We start from the raw sequence: 26,926 nt of genomic DNA on the forward strand, positions 1-26,926 counted from the left end.
TTGGTGACATACAAATGTTTCCCGTATTTGTGTCAGTTTCACTGGATTGTTCAGCTGGGAAAAAATGTGAAACAAATTCTAAAAAGAATTGAAATGTGTTGACGTTTTTGAAACAAACTGTTTTGATTTTTCAGATTGTTTCAACACGTTGTTTTGCTTCAATCCTATTTTTAAAAAATCAAAACCATTTAAAAATGGTTGTAATCAAAACAAACCATTTCCATTTTTGTTGAATTGAAATGTTTTGTTCAACCTGAAATGAAAAAGAATGGATTTCCTTTTCAATTTTTTTCAGAATTGCTGGTGAAGAGGAAAATCAGATATTTGCACAGTTCTAATTGTAACATCCTGTGGTGGTGGTCAGGTTGCAACTTGCCACAGAGAATGGGAGACCAGGAGCCAACAGCCCTACACAGTTTGGGTGTTTGTCATTTATTTAGTCTGTTTCCTGCAGCAAAACTGAAAGAAGCTGTGGAATTTGCTGATGGCTTGTTACAGGGCAAATTTTTGCCCCATGCATCTTTATGGGTTTTGAAGTCACAAAGAAAATGACTTTTTTTTAAAAAAACCCATCCCCTGTGAGATTTGTTCTGGATTTTTGTTTCTTGCTAATGTTCTTGATGCAAACATTCTCAAGGGTTTGAGGATGGGTCATGGTCCATGTGCAGGAGTCCTGAGCATGCAGTGCAAGGCCCAGAGGCTATGTGAGCTGGAGAATTAAATCCTGCTTCCCCACTGTTAAATAAATACATAAAAACAGCCTTCCTGTAGGCTGGCAGAGGAAGGGCAGCAGATTGTGTGGTGAAGTCTCCGCTTTACGTTTCTTTCCAGGCAGGGCGGCTGTGGAATATCGGAGCTGACATTTGTAAACCCTCCCTGCTAAGGAAACCTTTGTACTCAGAATCTAACAGGGAGTGAGACAAGGAAGTGGGCTTTGAAACTGCCACGAAAGGAGCACACTGCAAACGTACTGAGGGTCTTTTGGGGCTTCTAAACAGCCTGGGCTGAAGTAAGATTTCCCTGCTGGCTCCAGCCTCTTGCTTTCTTTCCCTGAAGCAGGAGGTTTGATAAACTGCAGTGCTTTAAAAGAAACAAATCCAAGTTAGACTATTGAAAGGCTGCAAGCATAATATGCTCCTAGAAACCCTGTCTAGTGTTCTCGGTAGGGTCCTGCAGTGGCAAAGAAAGATTATCCTAAGTTTTCCACCTTGGTAAGCTTTTAGGTCCTGTCGGCTAGCTGGAACTCTTCCAGCCCCGGCTCTTCTGGTCTCTGTTGCATGGCCCATGCTGATCGTTAATGAACTTGAGTCAATACAGAGCCATTCAGCCTCGCGATCTCTGCCTTGCGGTGATGAGCTTGTGGACGGAGTTCTCCCTAACACAGCACAATGAGTCTTGAGGGTCTCCCCCTCCCTCCTCCCCGTGCCCCTTTCAGTAACCAGTGCCAGTGTCAGGAAGTTACTACCCCTCACCTACACTAGCCTTTCACCGCAGAAGATCCAGGACTGCACTGCGGTTAGGTTTAAAGTTAATGCGTTTGATCGCACCTTAGCTCTTAGGCTCTAGAAGTGTCCGTGCCACCCCTCCCTTATATCCTTAACCCTCCCGCCTCGACAAGCCACTACGTGCCACATCCAGGATGACTCGGAAATCAAAGGATTGGGGTGCAGACCCAGTTCTGCTGTGCTGGTTCTGCTGCTCTGCCATGCCCTCAGCCTCCCATCCTCCCACTCACTTCACCCACATGCCCCAGCCAGCTGGCACACTGCTCCTCTGCTGGGTGCGGCCCACACACAACTGCAGCTCCTCCCCTTGGCCAAGGCAGCTGCAGCTGCTAGACAGATGCAGGGCAGCCATTCATTCAGGACCCCCTGCACTCTGAGGCCTGCTCAGTCTGCCTCTGCAAAAAGGCACCTGGAAAAGCCCTGCACCCTAAGTCCAGGCCTCATAGACCTGCTGGATAGAATAGTCACAGCTGGTAAGCCTCAGAATCATTGCCACGTTTGCAGCTCATGACTAAGGTGCATTGACAGCTGGGCCTTGAGCTGGAATAACAAGGAAGCTGAAGACGATGCAACAGAGAGCTGTATGTGAGAGGTTTCTGCAATTCCCACAGACCGTGCCCATGGGTACGTCTTTACTTCAGCGTTAGCCCAGGTGATCAGCACCAAGTCTGAGCACCTGGGTTAGCCTAGCCCGGGTGTGAGAAAAGCCCCTACCCACGTTATTTTGTCCTCAGTGGTGCTGCGCTCACTCGTGTGTGTTGCTGGGATGTCTGGGGGCATATCCCAGGGTTCTGTGCATTGCAAGTCAACTGAGCCACTCTGAGTCTTTCCCAGTGAATTGTGTGAGACCTTGTCTGTTTTTCTAGGCACATAGGGAATGGCGGGAAGGCACTGGAGGACGATCAGCACTTGAGAGGTTTAGCCTGCATCCTCACTGGGAAGTAGGTGGGTTACCAGCCACAGTGAAAGTGGCCCCGGGGTCTAACCCTCAGCATGGCCGGGCCAGCTAGTCCACATTGAAAGCACCTCCAAACATGGGTGAGGGGTTTTGTGTGTGGATGGGAGTGGGGGGAGTTAGAGGCAACACCCAAGTAAGAGCCTGGATTAACTGTGCAGTGACAGCACACCCTGTAAGGACTGGGAGTTTGCTAACAAAAGGAACATTGGGTATGTAGTCAGTGCTTAGAAGCTATGGTCCAGAGAATCCTAGGGTAGATGCATAGAGCGGAATGAGAAGTGGGCAAACACCTCTGGGCAAATGGCAAACTTTTGCTTTTTGCCAGGTTTTCCAACAGGCAAATAAAAATATTCCCCACTTTGCGGAAGGTGGTGACCCTCGGCCAGTGTCCCAGCATAGTGTCACAGGGCTCTGTGCTGTGTCACAGGGCACTGCCACCTGCTGGATGCAATGCAAAACTGAAGACTTGTGCTCATCAGAGCAGGTTGTAAGAGCTTGTGTTGCAGAGAGGTTCACCTCGGATCATGGATTAATTCTCCCGAGGAGGATCATGCTCTGCCTGACTCAGTCCCTTTGCTTTTTCAGTTGCACATATGCGGCTTCTGCGCTTTCTGCTCCAAACTGTTGCAAGCTGATCATGGTAGTTAGTTTCCTTTCGCTCCAGAGATGGCTGCGTTTCCAAAGTGAGCAACATCTAGTGTTTGCGTCTATGTTGACAAATTTAAAACCCACTTGTGCATTTCATCAAGAAAGATTGCTGCTCTAATGAGAGCTGATATGCTTATATACATGTATAAGTAGGGGCATAGCGAGCAGATCGAGGGACGTGATCGTTCCCCTCTATTCGACATTGGTGAGGCCTCATCTGGAGTACTGTGTCCAGTTTTGGGCCCCACACTTCAAGAAGGATGTGGATAAATTGGAGAGAGTCCAGCGAAGGGCAACAAAAATGATTAGGGGACTGGAACACATGAGTTATGAGGAGAGGCTGAGGGAGCTGGGATTGTTTAGCCTGCAGAAGAGAAGAATGAGGGGGGATTTGATAGCTGCTTTCAACTACCTGAAAGGGGGTTCCAAATAGGATGGCTCTAGACTGTTCTCAGTGGTAGCAGATGATAGAACGAGGAGTAATGGTCTCAAGTTGCAGTGGGGAAGGTTTAGATTGGATATTAGGAAAAACTTTTTCACTAAGAGGGTGGTGAAACACTGGAATGCGTTACCTAGGGAGGTGGTAGAATCTCCTTCCTTAGAGGTTTTTAAGGTCAGGCTTGACAAAGCCCTGGCTGGGATGATTTAACTGGGAATTGGTCCTGCTTTGAGCAGGGGGTTGGACTAGATGACCCTCTGGGGTCCCTTCCAACCCTGATATTCTATGATTCTATGTAAGATACAGTATGTCATTTCATACCTATTGGGGAGAACGTGCTTTATTCTTCATATGTAACACAGCATTTGAATCCCTGTTTTAAGGACTGAACTCGGGGCATCCCTAACAGGCACCACAGCTGGCACGTCCATAATCATCCTTTGAATGTCAACAGTGCGCTTGGTTCTGCATAAAAACTCAGAAGCAGACACTGTTCCAGCCCCGAAGAGCATATAATCTGGCCCCACTCCTGGAAGTGATTCCATCCAAATGGACCCTTTCACCCATGTGGAACCTCTTAAAGTCTTCCTGCTTATAGGCCACGAGTGAGCAAAGCACCTAGGCATTAGCTTAAAGTTAAGCACGTATTTAAATCCCATTGAAGTCGATGGGACATAAGCGTATGTCTAACGTTAAGCATGTTCTGTGCTTTGTGGAACTGGGGCTAAAGTCACATGCAGGATTGGAGCCCGCATGTATAGACATTAGGGTGGGGAGGTTCCAACGGCAGAGATGGGAGTTAAGTGCCCAATTCCTATTGAGTTGTCAATGAAAATTGGGTGGCTTTGTGCCTTTGACTAGCTTCCTCTATGTTCCCAGTTCCCTGGCCATCTAGCTAACCTTTGCTGTTAGGCTTCTGGTCCATTAAATTAACTAAATGTGATGTGCCAGACACACCATTCCCCACACATAAATTCCAGCTAGCAGGCATGTGCCACTTCTTCCTTGCTCAGCTGTCTAAAGTTACACCTGGTGAGCTCCCTATCACTGCTCTCCTAATTCATATCAGAGCTTAATTCTCTGGAGCTCTCAACAAGAATCCAACCATGATGTGTGTCAAATGCTCCAGCACGGTTGGTCCTGTCCCTTCCCCATGACACACTTACCCCCTTCCCCTGTGGGACGCGAGATGGCTCGGGTTGTGTTTACCTATTTCCCATTACGGAGTCGCAAGGTTGGGAGGAAAATCTTACGTCAATGGAATGTCATTGCCAGTGCAGCTTTATTCCTGGGGGAGGAGGGGACAGAAAACTTAATTCTTCTTCTCTTCCACAAAATACAGGCAATTAATCAGGAGTTGTTTAGATGGGAATTCACTGAAGTCAGCCGGAGATCTACCACAGCGTGAGGTCACAATAGGTGGTGTGGAGACTAATAAGTCCCAAGTGTTTTGGATGCCTGATGGAAAGTCTGTATTTGCACATATGAGAGGTTAACTTCCCTGCTTTTGCTCCTCTCAATCCTGTTTTGGTGAAATGTGTTTGCTATGGCCCTGGCTGAGTCTCCTTTAGAGGATGATCACCAGCCGGTTGTATTGGACTCAACCTTCAGATCCCCGTGTTATCAAGATAATTGGCACATTCCTGGGGTGTAAACTTTCTGTCTGGCTCTCCTCCTTGGGATGTGGGGCCCCCAGTCCAAAAGCCTTCTGGCCCCAGACCAGTGCTGAGCGTTCCAAGCTACCCACCCAGTTTATGTATGCTCTCCCCAGAGTTCACACCGTGGGCACTCTGTATTACAGAGCTTTGGGAACATGCAACATTATTTGTACAGTAGCAGGCGTTTGTGAAGGGCATAGACTCTATTGCTTTAAAATAGGCTTTTGGATTTTAGAATAAAAGGTGTTTGGGGGATGAGTTAGAGGAACCAGAGGGTTCTATCTTGAATTATCTAGCCATTTGAGGTACTACATAGTACTATTCCTGGTTTCAGAGTAACAGCCGTGTTAGTCTGTATTCGCAAAAAGAAAAGGAGTACTTGTGGCACCTTAGAGACTAACCAATTTATTTGAGCATGAGCTTTCGTGAGCTACAGCTCACTTCATCAGATGCATATCGTGGAAACTGCAGCAGACTTTATATATACACAGAGAATATGAAACAATACCTCCTCCCTAGTACTATTCCTGTAACCAAAGAACGTTGGTCTACTGAGAGCTGATTAACTCAGTCCCCAGAATGTTTGTTTCTTTTTCTTGTTTGGAAACTCTCCATTCCAGACCATTTTATCAGCAAGAAGGAATTTCTGACGGTACATTGAAATAACTTTTAAATGCAGTTGCAACTTCTCCAACTTTCTTACAAGTACTTACAACAATTGAGGCTGTTCTGGGGTGATGCTTTTTATACCATTATTTTAAATTGATTTTCTCCCCTCCAATGTGCCCACAGCTTATTTACTATAAGGGAGAGGGGGAAAAGAGAATAAAAAGGGCAAGTAATATTAAGCGTAGCCCATGGCTTGCCAAATGGAAAGAGAGAAGTAACCACGTTAAATCCAAATTCACTATTTTCCCATCATCGAATAGCGATAATATTGTAAATTCTACAAAATAGAAAGAAATGAATAATTTAAAGTAGCTTTTCAGTTGTGCTCAGCAAATGTGCTCAACAAAATTTCAGATGCAAAGCATAAAAGAAATTTGATTTTAAATATTCTTGTTAACAGTTATGGGACTGATTGATTGGTCCTTGTGCACCCAAAACCCCCAAAGAAATTTTGTAGGAATAGGACCTATGTCACTGAGGATACAATTTAGATATTTGGGGCCAGATCCTCAGCTGGTGGAAACTGGCATAGCACCATTTATGATCTGGCCCTTTCTTAATAAGATATTAAACAAATAAACTTTCTGATACTTTTTATTTCATTTCCTTTCCCACAGGGGGTCACTGAGGCACACACAGTTAACTATTTTCCTTTTATCGAATCCTGTCTCCTCTAGAACATTTACTTACATATGCTTGTCTGCAAACTTTTTAGTTTCAGCTTGTTCGTACAAGATTCCTGCCCCCATGGAAATTGGTGGGAGTTTGGGAGTTTTGTAATTGACTTCAGTGGGGAACAGGATCGATCCTTTAGGTCCCATCTTGGCAAACCATCAATGGCCTGGATCTTGCAAGTTGTTCTACATGGATGGACTCCCTCCCTGGTTAGGAGGTCCACTGCCTTGCAGCGCGCTGCCCTGCTTAGAAACGGCTGTATCTTTTGGATCTGAAATTAACAAAACAAAACCAAGAATCCTGGCCTTGCTCCATCCAGTTTGTATTTTCAGGGGATATTGCAATGTGTAACCAACTAAGGACCAATAGAACTGTAGTTATTTTTATTCCCTGTCTCTAATGTGCTTGGATCAGCATTGGCTGCTCAGCAGATTACATTGTATTTTATAAATTGTCTGCAAATAACCTCACTTTTGAGTACGTTCCAGGGCGCATTGGAAGTGTGAGAGTTGGGGTCAGGCCCCTCCATGCATTAGGGAGGCCTGTGGCAAAAATCAGATATTTCTGCTTCTAATTGATTTTTAAACTCTCCACAGATTTTTGTGCATTAAACAATGGGGCAACAGGAACACGGATACATTGGTGTCATGTATGGTTTGCATTTACAGAGGGGGTTATTTTGCTTTGATCGAGGCAAGGGACTGGCTCAGTACAGTCAGCCAAATAGCTGTCTGGCTGAAATGGGGTAGGTTGAGGTTTTAAACAGCAGCAGAGTTTGGAAATGCAGAGGTTTTCACTCTGAAATCAGCTGCTGAAGTCATTCCAGTTCCAATCACATTGTTACATTTGTGCCTAGAGACCCAGCCAAGGTCAGGGTCCCATGGTACTAGGGGCTGTACAAAACACAACACGAGACAGGCCCTGCCCCTACTACCTGGTGGTTACCTGGCAGCCTGCATGAAATGACTTGTTGATGTCCGCTGTAGTGGACAGGTGTCCACCTCCCTAGCAATGACATCACAGTTGTCGCTAGCTGGCCGCCTGTCTGGCATTCTCTGAACTGAGGCCAAGGATTGAATAGCCACAGGCCACCAACCTGCCTTCTTCCCGCCGGAGCTGATCCCTCCTGCTCAGGATTCAGCCCACTGGCAGGGAAAGATTGGGAAGATGCTCTGCTGCTGCCCTGTGCTGAACTTATTCTGTGGGTAAATAGACAACATTATTCTCCTGGGCTGCTTGGACACTTTGTGCCGGCACCCAAGTGTTCAGTCAGCCGAGAAGCTAATTGCTCTGTGTTTAGGAGCTGTTTCCGCTTTCAGCGTGGCTGGCTGTTGGCGCGGAGTAGGCTGGTCCAAGGATTTGACGTCACTCTGCATCCTGATGGGGGAAAGCAGGCTGTGCATCCGTGGCCATGCCAGCTGTGGGGAGATCTCTTCGAGTATCTGCCTGCATTAATCTTTTCTATCTGTCTGTCCATCCCCCTAGCTACCTGCCTATTTATCTGTTGATGTTTTTAGCATGTGATATCTGGGCAGCTCCCAAGAGACGACAGGCTGGATTTCCATGTAAAGTAGAGGTGCAAGTCCATTGACTGTCCATAATATTTGTGCTCCGAAGTCATAGGTGCTATTAAGAACCCCCCTTCAGACCCTGAATTCCCAATAGACCGGCAGTTTAATTTTTTTCCGGCATTCCCTCTGGCAGTTGGGGCCATGTTTTTATTTTCCCAATGTATTTCTAAACTCTTGTTCTGCTCTTTCCACTCCTACTATTCCTTACCCTCTCTCTTTCGCCTTCACTGCTTTTCCTATCTCTACCGCCTTTGCAGTTGTGAACTGTCTCTGTCAGAGAAGTGAGTTTTCTACTTCCTTGGGAAGGCTGCGAGATTTGCGGTCATTCTAGCCTTCCCCCGCAATGGTGCCAGACCTTGCTCCTGTTGCGGAGAAAGCTCTACGTCAGACTCTGGAAAGTTAGACCCTGGAAGGTGGTGTCGTCATCATCATCGAGAGAGCGGTTCTGTAACTTACTCAGGGTCAGTTCCATGCAGATCCTGGAAAATTCGGACCAAGACTTTGAATATAATCCAGTAAAGTCTATGGTGAGCCAAAACTGTGGAAAAAGCGGCATTCTCTTCTACACCATCAGAAAAGCAGCTCTCTGCAATGAAGGAGCTCCCAGCAGGTAGTTCCACTGCTCACCCTCTTTTCCACTTCTATCCACACCATGCAGGGCAGCACTTTCCAAAATAAACTTCTCAGCCTGTGACATTTGCAGTCTGAGCCGTTGTGCTGTAAACTTCACGTAGCCTGCAGCTGCTGTGAAATGTGCCGGGCCCTAAACACCAACTGAATGCATCAGAAGGAGCAGTGCAGTCCAGCAGCCCAGATGAGTGGTTCCCATCTTGTGTTCAAGAGTGACTTACAAATAGGCCTGGAAGGGTGAGATTTGTGTCGGTAAATGTTTTTCACCGCGCGCACACACTGATGGGAAAAATATTTCCTTTGATGATACTTGAAATCTTACAAGTAAGAAAAATGCTGCTTGAGAATTTCTTAGAGTTTGTTTTAAGGATATTTACTTCATATGTTTTGACAGGTGATGTTGAGAATTTGTGTATTGATGGTTATAAAGCTTTAACTTTTTGAACCTCATCTACTGTCACTAAATAATTATTGTGTGCCACCCTGTTTTCTGATGCACTCCCATCCCCCTAATTTCTTGCAACTGTGAAAAATTGGAAAAAATCCTTAAAAACCAACATTATAAAAAAAAAAATTAAATTCTACCAAAACTACTTATAAACTATTTAGTTTAACTGAGGTTGCTTTTGTCTTGACTGATTGCTGATCAGATTTGCATACCAATTAGATGCGCGGTTGCTGTGACAGCACACCCAAATTGGTTAACTGTGCAAACAAATATACCTTTTTGGTCACTGGTGCATGCAATCTTTCATTTGCCTGGATAATCATAGAAATTGCATGTGCAAATCAGATGTGCATTTGCATGGGCAATGACCTCTGTAGCTTTTGTATTAAAATCTGACTCCACGCTCACCAGAAAGAAAATATGAATAGCTTCATATGTCAGGACGATGTTCTTTACTTTTCATTTTTATATGTTTACCCTTAAATTGTTTAGATCACAGAACAATTTGTTGCCATTTTATAATTATTTTTAACCTATGAAATGGTGTTTTATTTTGCTCTGTGATTTGTGCTCTTATGCCCTATCAAAGCTTGTCCTACTGGAAGACTCACCGTCTAGTATTAATTAACATCAAGGATTGGGAGAGTGTCTCATAAAAACCACAACACTGCAATTCATTTTTAAAAATTAGGACAACTTGATGCCTGAATGAAAATAACTGCAAGGGGCGCTAGCAGGGGAGGGCCCTGAGTTACTACGGAGAATTCTTTCCCAGGTGTCTGCCTGGCAGGTCTTGCCCACATGCTCAGGGTCTAACTCATCCCATATTTGGGGTCAGGAAAATATTTTCCCCAGGGTCAGATTGGCAGAGACCCTTGGGGGGTTTTGCCTTCCTCTGCAGCATGGGGCCTGGGTCACTTGCAGGTTTAAACTAATGTAAATGGTGAATTCTCTGTAACTTGAAGTCTTTAAACCATGATTTGAGGACTTCAGTAACTCAGCCAGAGGTTAGGGGTCTGTAACATGAGTGCGTCAGGGAGGTTCTGTGGCTTGCGATGTGCAGGAGGTCAGACTAGATGATCACGATGGTCCCTTCTGACTTTAAAGTCTATGAGTCTAAGTGAAGGTAACGATATGCCATTGGGGGTTCAGTTTACCTACGGCCTGCGCTGAGAGTTCTTAACGTATCTGTACACTACAGCTGCTACCCCGGCACAGCTATGGCACTGTAGCGTAGACGCGTCATACGTTGGGATTTTTCTGTTGACGTAAGTAATCCACCCACCTGTCCAAGACGTCGTCGCTAGGTCGATGGAAGAATTCTTCCATCGACCTAGCCACGTCTACACAGGGGGTTAAGGGACCTAACAAAGTTTCACAAGCCATGACATTTTTCACAGCCCTGAGCCATGTGGCTAGGTCAATCCAATTTTTAAGCGTAAGCCAAGGCCTTCGGAGGCACCTGGGGACAGGCTGTAATCTGTAGTGGGGCAGCTACTGCAATTGCACAAGCTTTGGGCCTATCTGCATTCAGAAGTTGAATTGGTGTAACTATGTCAGGGGAGTGGGTTTTGTTTTTGTTTTCACCCATACAGCTAGACCGTACAAGTGTGGTTGCAGTTATACAGTGTAAAGGTGCACTTAGACTGGCATGGTGATTCCCTTTCCTGTATGGGAATAACTAGAGTAGCATAAAGCACCTTTATGCCAATATAACGGCATTAGAGGGAAAGTACTGGTCTAATTATACAGCCATAACTACTTTATACTATAGACAAGGCCTTAGTTACTACACTCTACAACTAAGACTCCTCAACAGATATCTGGGCTGTCGTCAGAAACTTTACACGTCTCGGGTGTATTGCATTCACGTGTGTTTGTTTTTTCCTTCTGGTTTTGAACAGGCTGCTGAACAATAATTTGATCAAACAAATTGCAAGAAGGTCCTTTGAAGCTCTGCAGAACTTGAAATATCTGTGAGTTGGCCCCTCTAAATCCTATAACATCCAATAGCTTCTATAACTCTGCTAGTCAAGTGCATACTTTGTGTGGCCAGATCTTCTAGATGGCACTGGCATAAGTATATCCCAGCTCGTTTCCAATGAGAATGCTCCAGCTGGGTCCAGCTTTATAGCTCTTTTCTTCATAATTTAAATACAGCAACATCTAATTATCCTAATGCTTCACATTTCTCTGTTCTCCTCTCTCCCCAAAGCTACCTGTACAAAAATGAAATTCAGAGTATCCAGCAACATGCCTTCAAGGGGCTCCAGTCTCTGGAACAGCTGTAAGTACAAAAGAGCTCTGTTTGCTGCTTGGGAATATGATTCCCTTTAGAAACCCTCAGTAAGACACCTCTGAACTGCTACACATGGCACTTAAGACTGTGATGACAGGACTTCAGGAAGGGTTGGTCCTTCCACACTGACTGGTCAATGCTGAAGACTGTTCTTATTTTCATTCAGTTGCCCATGGCCCCAAGGGATATTCCAGCAGCTGGAGATCCCTGTAGTGTAGGAATGCTCTGGCCATGTTTCCCTTTCCCTCCTTGTCCCTAAACAGTTTCCTCGTGCTGAGAGGTGATGGGGAAGTGTGGGAGCCACTAGAAGACCTTTATCCTAAGTGGGGCAGATCTTTACAGAGCAAGGTCCAGTATCTGGCCCTTTGTTTGAATTTTGGGGATAGGCTCAGTTTTTCTTTTATCCAATCCAGCTCATCTATTGCTGGAAGTGAATGTGTGAAGCGAACAGGCAGCTGGGAAAGTTGAGTATCTATAGCAATTGCCAATATTGTGATGTTTGCATGCATAAAATTTCTGCTGAAGTCCAACTTTGAGGTACCATAGAAAGTCTTTCAGACCATGCCTCCTGGGATGCCCCAGGACGAAGGGAGCCTACATTCTGCCTAGCCACTGGATCCTGGAACAATGATGTTTCAGCATTCTGTAATGATGCCCTCTCTGGCCATAGTTAATTGCTCTGTTTGTCAGCTAGAGCAATTTTTCTTTCCAACTGTCAGCACTTCACGGCCAAAGTGGTATAAGAAAATCAAGGGGTAAAGCATCCTCGCAAGTTGGGATGGCTTTGTGCATGCACACGGGGGACGGGGATCATAAAAAATCCCTGAGGTGGGTGCGCGTGCGCCCATGCACAGTGAGGAATTGTGAGCATGGAAGGCAGGAGGACAGAAAGTACTTGAACATGCTGGTGGCTGCAGCCAATGGTGAGTCCTTTCTGCCTTGTGCATCATCACCAGCAGCCAAGGTACTGGAGCTGGAACATAACTGGCTGCTTTGCTGTATGAGGAACAATAGGATTCAACTTGCTCTCTGCAGTGCTGACAGTATCCAATATATCTGATACCTTTTCCTCATCAACAAGCTCCTCAGAAAGGTTGAGAAGAATCCTGGGGAGCAGATACTGTCCGTGCTGTAGTGTAAGGCCTCTTTTTAGAGATGCACTTCTGGCCACAACCACATTTTAACAATGAACAAACCAGATTTGATGTCAGAGGGATAAAATCCCCCATCTGTTTCCAATCCCTGAAACAGGCTTTTCTCCAAGCAAATTGGCCTTGCTCAAATCCATCCCAAAAGCCAACTTTTCAAGTAAAACTAAAACCTGTTTGATGGACAGTATCAGCTGCTTTCCTCTGGAGAAATAAAAGCACGCAACTGAGACTTATTAAAACACACTCCAGGCTATAGAATCTGAGTCATGGTGATTTGGTCTTTATTCTGATAGCCAATCTTCTATCATGATTCATTCCATTATGAATGGGACAGCTGCATTCTGGCTTATGCAATCGTTTCTCAAACCAGTTGGATGCAACTGGTGGAACATAGACTTGTAGAGTTATCAGGGGTCACCGCTGGAGCTATACTTGGGTGACGTAAGGGGAGGAGGCTACTCCTGCCACTTTGATATTTAGGTATTTTTCCTAATAATTTCAGAACAATGCTTAGGTTGTGGGTTGATGTAACAGCTCGTGGGCGGGGAGGGGGTGGAACCTTGATTATCCCTGTCTCTGTTCGTTTGTTGTCATGCGCTCCTTCATCCCATCCATGCAAAACGCTCCATTAAAACCCTGTACCATTGGATGGCAGGTGTGACTTGGAATGTTAGTGGAGCCGAGAACATCAGCCCAGAATTAGTACGTTTTGGCAGAGCTGGGTTGCTCGTGTTAAGCACAGGTCAAACTTTTGCCACTCCATTGGACCACCCCCGCTAGGGAAACCCTTCCTCGGTGCCACGTAAGGATCGGTTGTCCCCACTTCCACTGTCATTGTTTGACAGGTTTAAAGTAGAATCAGTGGTGGATTCTCTGTAACTTGAAGTTTTTAAACCATGATTTGTTACCTTCAGTAACTTAGCCAGAGGTCATGGGTCTATTACAGGAGTGGGTGGGTGAGGTTCTGTGGCCTGTGATGTGCAGGAAAGCAGACTAGAGGGTCACAATGATCCCTTATTGCCTTAAAGTCTATGAGACGGCTATCTTAACTATGGTGGGGTGTATAATCCCCCATCAGCAGGGAAGGGGTTAAGGAGCTGCTTTGGGCTGGAGTAGCTGCAAGTCATGCCAGGGATGCAAGAGGAGTTTAAAAGGTGGAAGCTCCACTCAATAGGAGGCAGCCCAGGAAGGGAGCAGGCTGTTAAGCTTCCCCGCTCCCCAGAAGATGCCTGAGGGCATGCGGAACCTCTGCCCTCACAAATAGGGAGCACAGACTCCCTGAGCTAAAAGGGGGAAGAGATTTTTATCCCGTGACTTGCGCTGAAGACCCAGCGGACTCTTTGGTCCCCCCATTCAGGGCCCCTTTGAGGAAAGAGGTCGATCTCCTGGCTAGCACGGCCTCCAGGTTTTTCTTTTTCTTTCTCTTTGCCCTTTTGTTTAACTTTGACTTTGGGTTGTTTGTTCATTTCGCTGGAGACCCCACAAGGGGGAGAGAGAGCCAGAAAATCTCAGCTGGAGGGCTGAGAGCCCACTGCCCCAAAATCACCGCAGAACCCTTCCATTAGGCAGGCTGGACTTATGCGAGTGCACTTTCCAAGTAACATCCAAACCGGGCGCTCTGAGGAGGACAGATCCTTGACACCAACCTTGTGTCTTCAGGGTGTTGGGGAGCACCTGTGTAAGGCTACTTCTCCCCTTCCCCCAGTCTTCCAAAGGACCGCCCCATACAGACGCTAGGGAATGCTTTAGGCAGCAGGAGGGAGGTGAGGAAAGCCCTGCGCTGTTGCAGCCACTAGCTCCAGTGACCGCTTCAGAAGAACCACATAAAGCTCAGCTTAAGTTAATAGGGTCTCCCACCGAAGCTATGGTACAGTAAGTTGGTGGCGGTGTTTCTAGGGCTAAGGGAAGAGCTTTGAAAGTCTGGCCTATGGGGTTTTTTATTGTTCAGTATGGCAGAAGAGTTGACGGCTGACAGAAGTTTCTTGGAATGAATCGATAGGGCATGATTTCCCAACCCGGGCTGGTTTTGCACATGCAAATTGCAGATGCAAATGTGAAGACCGTCTTCTGAAAATCTGCCCTGGACTGTGCACTGGCTGATTGACTGGTGGACATTTGTCTGGACTCGTAAGTCAGTTTTTATAACACCGTCCCTTGTGCTTTTCTTTTTGTGCCAGTTACCTTCATTTCAACACCCTGGAAGCCTTGGAGCCAGAAACCTTTAGTGACCTGCCCAAACTGGAAAGATTGTAAGTGAAGAGGAAGGGGGACTCCCTTGCTCACAACACTCTCTTGACTTCTCATGGTGTGGCCCTTTGGAAGAGTTTCCATCTTGGGTGATGGGCAGGAAAGTTTCTGGAGCTTTAATTCAGGATCTGATTTCTTCTGCTTCATTGCCATGGAGCAAAGCCGGGCCTCTAAAATTAAGAGAGACCTGGAAATGAGTTTCCTCAAATCAGAAGACTTTAGGTCCTTGCAAAGCACAAAGGTTGGTGAGAATATTAGGGGCTCTTCCCAGGATGTATTCTGTGCATTCTGACACACACAACGGGCCCTGTAACTGGCCAAGCCGTATTAGAATTCTGTTCCTGTTCACTTCTTTTCAGGTCAACATTAGTCAACTCTTGGCACCAGTGCTGGAACGGGGTGGGGGGAAGGCAAGGGGCCATGCTCCCCCACACATGGGCATAGTTTGGAGGGGCGAGGAGGGAGGCTTTGCCCCCCACACTGCAAGCCTTGGGCAGGCTCGGAGCAGTGCCAGCAGGGGCTACACTTCCCGGTGGGGGAGCTGATCACGGTGCTGCAGGTGCCAGAGAGCGGCTGGTGGGAAGGGCAGGAGGAGGACAGGCTGCGCGGCTGGTTCCCAGTGAGCTGCATGCAGCTGCTGGAGGTAGGAGACCGGCTGCACCAAGTGCTGGGGAGAGGGGGGCGCAGGGGTCTAGGTCCATGAGGGAGTGCAGGTTAGGAGAAAAGGGGGCTCAGGAGAGATTAAGGGAAGGGGTGCAGGAATTTGCCTTGTCCCCTCCCCCCCGCCCCCCCCACTTCTACAAAGGTTCTGGTGCCCTTGACTCTTGGGCAGTTTGCATGAGAAAATGAGGGGGAAATGCAGTCAGAGAAAAAGATAACAAGAAAAATGTGTGTAATGCCCTGGAATGGCTAGAGAACTAAAGCTTTTCTTTCCTACTCCCCAGTACTACTTAAAGGAACAACATTGTAGCCAGAACAAGTCAAGTGGAGGTTCACATTCCACATTCAGTTCAACAAGCCCTCTCTGCACTGGCAAATAAATGTGCTTTACATCCACAAACACTAGAAAGAGGCCCTGAGAAAAAGCCAGGATTCAAACATCCCTAAACTTGAGGATAATTAGGATCTGGATCAAGAGGTTCTAGCTGATCTTTGTAACTCAACAAACTAAAACGGATCTAAATTTCAGAGAAGTTAAAACTTGGAATTTAAACTTCAAATCCAAATTGTGAGGCATGGCTGAACTCTAGGGCACCCATGCATGCATCTCACATGCTAGGCTGCCTGTGTCTTCCTCTCCTGTTCCATTGGTTAATACAGTGAGTTACTCACTATCATCTGTCAATTTTCCTTTGTTCAGAATTTTAGATACGACTGCAGACCCTCCCAGTAATCTCAGACTAATTATTCCATCTTGCTCCCCCCTCATGCATACTGGTGTAACTAACTTCCTGTTTTTCTAAGAACCAGGAGTCTTGAACCATATGTCTCAGAACCCAGAGCTGAGCTTTGGTTTTATCTAGAAATAGGCCAATGGTCTGGTTATGGATCTGCACTAGATTTAGGATAGTGTTTGGGTTCAAGGTCCTGTTGATTCTAGGATCAGGTTTGGGTTTAGATTTTTAAGGGCACTGGGCTAATATGAGATGTCTGCCTCCTTGAATTGACATCTTATAGTAATGGCTGCTCTCACGAAATTTCAGCAGTATCTGAATCCATGCTCAAAATAAGTCCCTTCTTGTTTTAGGTCTGAGCTAGAACCAAAATGCTAGGGATGGGTCCAAGGCTAGAGATTCAATCTCTTCCTCCCTGCCCCTTGCAGAATTTGAAGTGGTTTTGATTTAAGAATCTGGTTTGGGGCTTTTTTATTTCAAATCCTGAGTCACTGTTTCCAATCCATATTCAGCATTTGATGTTGTATATTGCATTGTGTTCACTAGCAAATTAACAATATCCCTATAGCCCCTAGAGAGTATCAAAGTATCATATATACACACACACTCACTCACTCTAAATTCTGCACATCAGCAAAGTTCTGGTGACCACCCTTAACATTTAAAGTGAGCCTTGACCTGGGACGTTATCTGTATAGTGTAGAACTCTGTGTAACACTTTGGCACTCTGTGTAACACTTTGGCACTCTTGATATCCCCATTGCAGATTCTTGCACAACAACAAAATTTCCAGAATTCAGCCAGGAACCTTCTCTCAACTGGAATCCCTCAAACGGCTGTAAGTGGACGACATTGCCAGCAAAGAACAATTGTTTTGTCTTTTATCACACGGCCAGGACCTAGAGACCAATTGGACTGGCTGGCAAAGGTTCCAGTTAATGTAGTTCTGGGACAACTGTTATGTCTAGTACACTGTTGTGGCAGCCACACACAAGAGAAGACTTAACCAGACTTAGTGGTTTCTTCACGTTGGTGACTGAAATTGCTGTAATGCCTTCTGCACAATGCTGCAGCTGAGGGTCCCTCTTAGGGCTCAGTCCTACAAGGTGCTCAGTACCCTCCACTCCCATAGCGTGGTTGAGCTCATCCAAATCCCACTGAAGTCAATGAAATGACTCTGCTTGTTAGCCATCTTGGATTCCTTAGATCGATACACACAGTGAAAGGAGAAATACAGCGGTAAGAGAAGTCTTTTAGTATTTTTTTATAGGGACTTGGGGTATAGCCTTGTGCTTCACTACACAGCCAAGGAGCATGGTTATCTTGCAACAAACACAAAGCTTATCATGTGGGATTCTTCACTTAACCTGGCTTTCTCCAGGTTTTCTCTTTCTTTCACTTAAAAATCCATCGGACCTTAAAGCTGTTTGTTGTTATGATCTTAGGAAATGAGCAGGGTGAAAAGTTTTGTGCACAAATCATGGGGTTCTGCCATAATTGAAAAATCTGCGGTAGGATCATGTTTCCCCATTCCGCTGCAGCCTTCTCTACATTTGCTGCACACAGAAAAAACTCCTTCTCATGTTGCATCGTAATAATTAATTAATTGTAAGAAGTTGTAAAATGTTGCCCAAGAGTCAAGGATGAGTGAGATGTTTGCAAAACGTGCTTACATGGTGTGAATTTTTGTACTATCAAATATTGGTTTAATGAAGCATTGTACCCTTTTTCATTTTTCTTATGCAATTTTCACAAAGTGAAACCCAAGAACCTTCCACAGCTGAACTTCCAAAAGGGAAAGTGGTATAGTGTAAAGTTTTCTTCGGTGTCCGTTAGCCCTGCACCTAGAATTGACCCTAGTAATGAAATCTGCAGGGAAGAAAGGACAGGATGAACTCAGATACCATTACTCCCATCTCCCAAAGGTGGGGCATGGGTTATAGAGATGAAAACTCCTCTCCAGTCATGGCAGCATATGCTATACAGCATCTAGCATTGGGGGTACCAAGCAACTGATCCAAAGCATGTTAAAATCAATGGGAATCTTTCCACTGGCTTCAGTGGGCATTGGCTTAGACCTAAGAACCGGAACGTTAGATTGGTAATGTTATTCCCTATATAGTAATCTGAAATTTTATACCTCTGCGCTCCTTTGTATGGGCACGATACACAACCACAAACTGTGTAGATGTAAAAATGTGTCCATAACATTTGTGCTTGTGTTCCCACAAATGAATTGTGGACACCAATATTGGTAGCTGGACAGTTAGTGAACTGAATTTCTAGTTTCAGGCCAGATAAAATAGCTGCATAATAGGCAATGGTGCATATTCTAACTATCCAGGTATAATTTGGAACGAATAAGCAGGGAGAGCTAAAACAGGATTTCTACCTTCAGCAGTTAATAGTAGAACTGAACAAAAACTGGAATTTCCATCCTGCGGGAAATTTTGATATTTCAACATTTGTTTTTATCCCAAATCGAGAGAGACAGTTAAAATTAGATCTGGTTGGAAAAACTGCCAGGGAACCCTTTTCCATTTGAAAATGCAGTTCAGTCAAAATCAAAATGCTTCAAGAAATAGTGTCAATTTTGCGGCTGATTCATTTCAGGGAAGAAAACAGGAGGGAAAGTCTTAAAATGTCGAAACGCCCCATTTTGACATTTTGGAATGAAACGTTTAAATTTTTTATTTTGAATATAGAGAGAGATTTGAATGAAGTTTTGAATCAACTTTTGATTTTGAATGTTGTTTATTTTAAATTGTATTCTATGTGATAACATAAAATAAAGTAGAAATCTTAACTAATTATTTTGATCTATCCAAAATATTTTTTCAGAGTTTTCTTTTGCAGAGAATTTCTAGATTTTTGGCTGAATTGGAATGAAAACAAATTTTGAAATCACAAAATCCTGAAAGAAACAAAATTTCCATCTTCTGCATAGCTCTAGGTAAAATATTAAAATTTTTCACGGAATGAGAAGTTCTGAAATATTTTAGTTTTGAAAATGCCAAAATGAAATATTTTGGCATTACCAACCAAAATGAAACACTTTGACACTTCAACTTTCATTTTGATTTGTTGAACTGACCCGAAACAAGATGTTTCAGATCACTTCAACATTATGCTGTATTTCCCTATGGTTGTGCATTTCCTCTTGGGGGTTGTAGTTTAATTTGCTTGATGACCCATTCTCCCCTGTGAGTCAAGCACCCTGGCTCGACTACATCTGCCATGATGCACCACACTGTTCAATTAGAGGGGACGTTGGATTGCATCATGGGAGATGGATTCTGGTCAGGGAGTCCAGCCCGTAGGACAGAATGAGGGTCTGAACTACAACTCCCATGAGGCAATGTGCCACAATAAGGCTCCAGTTTAGCATTCAGTTGACTTGAAATGAAACATTTTAGGTCAGTACAACAAACCGAAACATTTTGATTTGGGTCGAACCAGCTCTAATTCATGGTGTCATTGAACCAATGTGTATTTATCAGAAGCACTGATAAATTGGGGGCCAGATTTCCAAAAGAGCTCAGCCCTCAACAGCTGCCATTTTAGGCACCTATACAATAGGGAGCTGTTGGATGCCAATAACTTCTGAAAATCTGCCCACTTCAGTTAGGTCCCTGGGCGGGAGCTGTGAGCTCTTTTCAGAATCTGGCTGTGAGTCTATTTCGTAGTGTAGCCCAAACCGTTGTGTATGTTTGGGAAGGGGCTGGGAGATTAAATAACTTTTCTTTGATCTATGTCTCACAGACGGCTGGACTCCAATGCCTTGCTCTGTGACTGTGACTTGATGTGGCTGGCCGAACTGCTGAAGAAATATTCTGAACAGGGCAATATTCAAACAGCTGCCACCTGTGAGAATCCAAGGGAATTACAGGGCCGGTCCATCACCACCTTGACAACCCAAGAATTTAACTGTGGTGAGCATGCTTTTATTATTAAATCTATTCACCCAGTGATGCTCAGTTCTGAAGTCAGTGGGATTGCACCGGTGTAAACAAGAAAGGGGGTTGACTCAGCATCTGTGTTTTTTTTCTCCCTATGGTCCTGCTTTGCATCCACTTCCACTGCTGAAATGAGAGAGGACTAATGAGGTCAAGTGACTTGATCAAAGTAACATACTGGTGGTTGACAGCACACCTAGAATTTATGCCCAGGACCCTTCTGGCCACTACTCCTTTTCTCTAGCCATTAGACAACACTGCCCAGGTCAGTTACTTTCCAGCACCAGTGCTGCAAGTAGGAAGATGGAGACTGGTGCTGTCAGCTTCCCAGGTCAATAGACCATTCACTTAAGCTAAAAGAGCACCTCGACTGCAGTCAGTGTTTCTTTGCATATGGACATCAGTAGAGGCGTCCGTAACCTTAGTTAAATACTCTGTCATAGGTACTGTATCAACTGAGCAATAAGATGTATGACATGAGTGTCCCATCGGGCATGTCTCTTTCACTGTAATAGTGATAGGTCCCGATTCAGCAAGGTACCTAAGCACATGTAGGATGACCAGATAGCAAGTGTGAAAAATCGGGACGGGCTGAAGGGTAATAGGAGCCCCCATAAAAAAAGCCCCAAATATCGGGACTGTCCCTATAAAATCAGGACATCTGGTCACCCTAAGCACATGAGCAGCCCCACTGGTTTCAGTGGGACTCCTCATGGGCTTAAAGTTGGACACAAGCTTATGTACCATGCTGAATCAGGGTCAAAGGCTCCAGAGCACGTGCTTCAATTCATCCCTATTCAGCAAAACAAGAACTGAAGCATGTTTAACTCCCATTGAAGTCCACAAGACGTGAGCATGTGTTTTGCTGAGTAGGGATGGACTGCTGCATTGGGGTCATAGTGTGTAAGCCCATTTTGTAATATAAGGGGTAAGGCCTAGGATATTGTACCCATATTTTCAGCCACTGGGTCAGAATTGGCCTGGGATTGCTTGGGGGGGGGGGGTGACTTATTCATCTCTAGGCTTGGTCTAATTAGGCTTTAACTTCATCCTACCCTGGAGTTCCCCAACACATGTATGTTAGGTCAGTATACACTACCTTATACAAATGCCTGGCAGTTACAAGAGTTGAATTGGCCTATGGTTTCCACAGAGTTCTGTTCACTCATGCTAGGCTACATCTCACAATACCTTCCAATAGTACTACCCAGCACTTCGCATACGCAGATAAGAAACTTGTCAAAGTCAAGGTACATTCGTTTTATGGCTTAGTACAAGCTGGGAAGGTGCTTTCACGGACCGACACCTGGAATGCTAGCATCCAAAACAAAAATAAGGAAGGGGCAGAACAACAAGTTAAGGAACGGAGACAAACTGAGGGGTTGGATTTTAGTGACCTGTAAAGAGTTTTGTAACTTGTTAAATCATGGTATAAATACTCCAAGCTGAAATGTGTAACTGTGAGACCACAGCTTCTGTAAAAAGTGAATGTATGTAACCACGCTGCATGAGACGCTTCCTGGAGACTGGTATCATATGCAGGGGTGAAAGCAACTGAAAGGACTTACTGGTACGTTGGAGTCCTGAGCAGGGGGCATGGCCTTAACCGGAAGAGGCAGGGCCTTTTTATACCCTGGCCCTTTAAATCGCCAGCCTGGGGAAGCTGGTCCAGTACGCAGTACCGTACTGGCTTACTTTCACCTCTGATCGTAAAGAATCTTTTTCCTGTACTATGTTCTTACTGGCTTTTAGCATAAACCTGACTAATGCTGGTTATGATACGTCATAATGAACCAACGTGTGGTCAAGCAATTGACTATACAATTTATCAACACTAGAGTGGGTTTTGATAAATGGTGTTTTTCAGAGAGGCCTCGCATCACCACCGAGCCCCATGATGCTGACGTCAAGTTGGGAAACACAGTTTATTTCACCTGCAGGGCAGAAGGAAACCCAAAGCCAGAAATCATCTGGCTACACAACAAGTGAGTCGCGCACATAGGCCCTGTGGGAGTGGCTGCTTCCATCAAGTGGCAAACTCCTCAGTTACTGCCTGTGATTACAGGAGTCATTTCACAAAAATTAGAAATGCATGTTTCATTAATCGTATTTACCTTCATTTTAGTAGCACTCTCCAATGAGCCTGTCAATAAAGTGCTGTCTTCGTCTCCATTTGAAATGTCTTCCAAGGGTTGATACTTGCCCATAAATGTACTCTGCAGGCTGAAAGAAGTGGTCTCTCAAAACATTTTATTCGCCTTTTGGTGTGCTTGGCGCCACCATGTTTGTGATATATTAGCCACTAAACTGCTGTCTCCTGTACTTGGTTTGTCCATGGAAGAGTCAGCCTTAGAAAGGGGAATTATTGTGCTCTATTGTGGTGCAGAGGCTGCAGTGGAACGTGGCAGGGAAGGGGTTAACACGCCATCCTGCCAGTGCAGACACCGCTGCTGCATGATGATATCAGGTCCTGAAAAGTCACAGGGAAATGCCTGACGACAAAACGTTTGAGGCTTGAGCAGTTGTTCATTCTTCATGTTAAAGTCTTCCTTGCTTTCCTTTGCTTCTCTTTCATGGGAATGTGGGCGAGCGAATAGGATGCTCTTAAAAATAAAACCCAAATGATGAATGTTAGCATCCCTGCTGACACCCTGCAGGCAGTTTCACTCCAGTGCAAATTTTTGTGGCTGAGTTATATTGCTCTCAGAAGAGGGTTTTGTGATGGAAATGCTGGCAAGCTCCCACTCAGGGCAGTGCGAATGGGATCACACTAATATATGTTCACCACACTGGAAACCACTATAACCGGGCAGTCACACTGGACAAGGGGAATTAATAAATGCTCATCAGGCATGTTGTTCTGCCTGGCAGATCCATCTATATTTTGGGGAGAGAAATTTCCTCTCCTCCTTTAGTCTTCTGCTGCCCTCCAAGGTTCCATCATGCTAGGATAAATGATATCCAACAGGGTGACCTCCTAACGCCGGCTGGGCTCCAAGAGTTGCAGCTGAATGTTGGGAGAGAAAAAAATACTTCACAGCTCTCAGGTCCTGGAATGGAATTCCCCTGTTTTATTAGGAACCCACAGTGAATTTATACCTAGCTCTTCTCCTACCAAAGAACCTCCAGCCCTGCTGAAATGAAGTTGGCTTTGCATAAAGCTTTAGGGATGATTCCATCATGGCTACTGCTTGCATAACTTGATGCTATTTTATATGTGCTTTCACTGTTTTAATCTCTCTGCTATAAAAAGATTCCTACTCTTACACTAAACCTCCTAAAAAACAAACTTCATACTACAGCTGGGTGAACTTTACCCAAGTGCAATTTTTAATTTTTTTTCCAAAACTTTGAACCTTGTGAAAAAATACTTTTTCTTAATCATTTTCACTTTTTTCCCTATTTCTCAACAGCTTATAGTGCTGATGGACATTTTTTTCCAAATTTTGAAATTTAAATGAACTTTTTTTATTTTAAATTTTGAAAAAAGGAAGTTTCAACAAAATATTCACAAAATGTTTTGTTTTTTTTTAAAGCAGCTCAGTCTAATATATTGAATACCATAAAACCTGTCACTTCTCCCTAAGCAAGCAGGGTTTCTGATGGGATCGCTACTAAGAGTTAGCAAGTTAGATGTTATTCTAGCTGCTTAACTGCTATGCTGCATGTTTCAATTTTCAAGGACATTCCTGTCTACAGAGACAGGCAACCATTTAGTAGTCATTTTAGGGCAGACTGTCAGGGGAGACTTTACTTTTGTTCTTTCTTCCTTTATAGTTCTCTTTGCCTGCAATAAAGATTCCCCTGACTGAAAGTATCTGTGTATATCGGGGTGGAGAAGCAGTGCTAAAAATCATTTAGATGGTTTTATTGGATCCATTGGTATAATGATATATTTACTTGCAGTATATTATTCACCTGCTGAATATATCTCTGTTTTGAGTTCCAGATAGTGTGTGGTTCTTAGTGAACAAGGGAGAGAAAGCTGGAACTCAAGCTGAGAGGAAGCTTGAATGTTTCTGCCTGTAGTTGTTTTCTGTATAAAAGGAATACTAGCTATGATTCCATATAATGACGGTGGAAAAATATTTGCTGTCAATTATGGGGAGCTAAAAAATAATTTGAAGAGACACGCACCTAATATTATGCATGCAATAAATAAGTAAATTGTTTGATGATGATGAATAGGGGGAAATGGTAGCGTTTTTCCTCTGTCCCTGCAAACTCAGCCTCTTTGTGCCTGGCTATGCTTTTCAGTAATGAAATTGACATGAAAGACGATGGGCGCCTTAACTTGCTGCAAGATGGAACCCTGATGATCCAAAACACCAAAGAATCCGACAAAGGCGTCTACCAGTGCATGGCCAAGAACATAGCCGGAGAGGTCAAGACACAGGAAGTAGTTCTGCGCTACTTTGGCACTCCATGTAATTGAGCCTTAAAGACTTCTCGATGGTCCAGATTATGGAAGGGAGCCAGTCAGATTAAGCCCTTCCTTTATTTATGTACGCTTTGGCGAGTGGCTTCACACGTGGTGCTTTGAAGGCTCCTAGCCAGCTGGAGGGGTGTTATGGAGCAAAGGGAGGGCTGGTACCGGTGAAGCCATCATTCTATGAATCCACCAGCCATCCCAGCCCCTCAGAAAATGAACATAGCACATGAAGGCTACTGCTGCTCTGAGCAGCTAGGGACAGGTTCTGCTCCTGCTCCAGAACCTTCAGAAAGAAGGGCCTCCTCTCTGTAACCCTAATACAGCCCCCTGGATTGTTTCCTCAGGCTGTGCAGGAATGAGGATTTGCCCCAAGGACTCGGCTTGTGTAGCAGAGAGAGTCGGGAGGCCCCTATAATTCATTGAGTAAAAGTCCCTGGATTTGTGCTGTTACATTAATTATCTGATGATGTTTATATCTAGTAGCCCCCGTGGTGTGCTAGGCACTTTCCAGACAGGAGTCAGGGCTGAAGTACATCTTCTGGAGGCAGAGTCCTGAGTCCAGAGAGAGAAGGGGACTAGAGGAGGGGAAGTTTTAAGGGAGGTAATTGAAGGTGGTAAATAGGTATTGAGAATTGCAGGCTTAAGAGTATAACAGTACGGAAGGGGAGGACAAACATCCCGGGAAAGAGGATCTGCACAGTCTCCAGGGACGGGCAGAGCATGGAAGCAGAAGAATCATAGGTTTGGAGTAAGCCAGGCGTGGGGAGGTTTGTAGGGCAACATGGTTTTGTGGATGACAAAAGCAACAGGGAAAGGGAGAGTGGAGGAGAGCGATATCGCAGCCAAGTCAGTGGAGATGCAGAGTGGTAGAGGAGTCCTTCATCTTGCCGGTTTGGAGGTCATGGAAGGGCGGGGTGGAGGGAGGCATGATGACACCAAGCAGACTCTGAACACATTTGAAATGCATTCTGGGTCAAGTCCCACTTTTCAGTGGCAGATTTGTTCTAATTTACCAGTGAAGCTTGCTTTGCCCCATTCTGGAGAGGCCTGCGCAGGAGAGGGCAGCAAGGCCGCTTGTGTCTGAAATGTGTCCCTTGCTTTCAGCCAAGCCCAGTTTCGTGATCCAACCCCAGAACACGGAAGTGCTGGTTGGGCAAAGCGTCACCTTGGAGTGTGGGGTCTCTGGGCACCCACCCCCGCACGTCATCTGGACTTTGGGCACAGGCTCACCACTCCCGAGCGATTCCCACGTTGCCATCACCAGCTCGGGAGGGCTGTACATCCAAAACGTCACCTTCTTGGACCAGGGCCAGTACAACTGCAATGCCAGCAACTCAGAAGGCTCCATCCAGGCTACGGCAAACATTATAGTGCAAGGTGAGGGACTCTATGACATTTGCTGGTGTTAAGCACTCAACTGCTTATCAGGCTGCTAAACCCAGTGTACTGGGCCCTGTTCCGCTCTCAGTGGCTATTCCTGTGTGGCTGGGTTTGGTTTTCTCCTACTGCTGTGCCATTGTCTTCTCCCCTCAGATACTCCCAGGTTCCTGGTCATTCCCACTGATCAGACTGTGACTGAGGGGCAAAGCGTGGATTTCTCCTGCACTGCTGAAGGCCGTCCTCCACCTGTTATCACCTGGACAAGAGCAGGTACTCCCCCAGTGTTACTTTCTCCTGTAAATACCCACCAGGCCTGGACGATGATAGCTAGGCTACTGCTCTGGGGCATTCTGCGGCCGATGGCGAGTTATCACCCAGCTGAGCTGAAGGTTTCTCACCCCGGTGAGATGTCGGATCCTGCGACATCCTTTGGGCTGGTGGTTGGTCTGGGATTGAGGTGGATGAGTATTGCGTGGCTGTTCCCACCACTCACTGGGGCTCACTGCAACTCTAATAAACGTTTATTATACTACATGAAATACCCAGGTTCTGATTCACCCTCTCAGCTGCTTCAGGAGTGGCGTTAACATGGTCCCGCTTTGTCCCTCCAGTGATTGGAAGGCCAAGAGGGCATGACACAGTCCTATAGTCTCTGTCAAGGACATGAAGGATTCTGGTGGGAAAGGGGGAGGCTGATGTGAGAGTACCAGGAGCTTAAGGCAGTCACTGAAATTCTTCCTTAGGGGTCGAAAGAGGCTATTTGGTTTCTATATCCTGTAAATACCAGTGAGGTCAGTTGCTTCCGTTCAAATGAATTTCCTTTACCTTTGATGGATTAACTGCTGACCTCAGGGCTGTAGCCCTGA

The 26,926-nt window shown here is 45.3% G+C and overlaps 1 protein-coding gene across 1 annotated transcript in view; it reads left to right on the plus strand.

Annotated features, from left to right (window-relative positions):
* Positions 1-26,926, plus strand: part of LOC140896881 (peroxidasin homolog) — a 66,804-nt gene that overhangs the window by 19,871 nt on the left and 20,007 nt on the right. Inside the window, exons 3-11 of the mRNA XM_073308948.1 lie at positions 11,106-11,177; positions 11,417-11,488; positions 14,829-14,900; positions 17,059-17,130; positions 20,055-20,224; positions 22,116-22,233; positions 24,506-24,675; positions 25,785-26,057; positions 26,214-26,330. Of these exons, the coding sequence (XP_073165049.1) occupies positions 11,106-11,177; positions 11,417-11,488; positions 14,829-14,900; positions 17,059-17,130; positions 20,055-20,224; positions 22,116-22,233; positions 24,506-24,675; positions 25,785-26,057; positions 26,214-26,330 (1,136 nt within the window). The remainder of the gene's footprint in view (positions 1-11,105; positions 11,178-11,416; positions 11,489-14,828; positions 14,901-17,058; positions 17,131-20,054; positions 20,225-22,115; positions 22,234-24,505; positions 24,676-25,784; positions 26,058-26,213; positions 26,331-26,926) is intronic.

This window comes from Lepidochelys kempii, chromosome 13 (assembly GCF_965140265.1).
Source record: "Lepidochelys kempii isolate rLepKem1 chromosome 13, rLepKem1.hap2, whole genome shotgun sequence".
Classification (NCBI taxonomy): Eukaryota; Metazoa; Chordata; order Testudines; family Cheloniidae; genus Lepidochelys; species Lepidochelys kempii.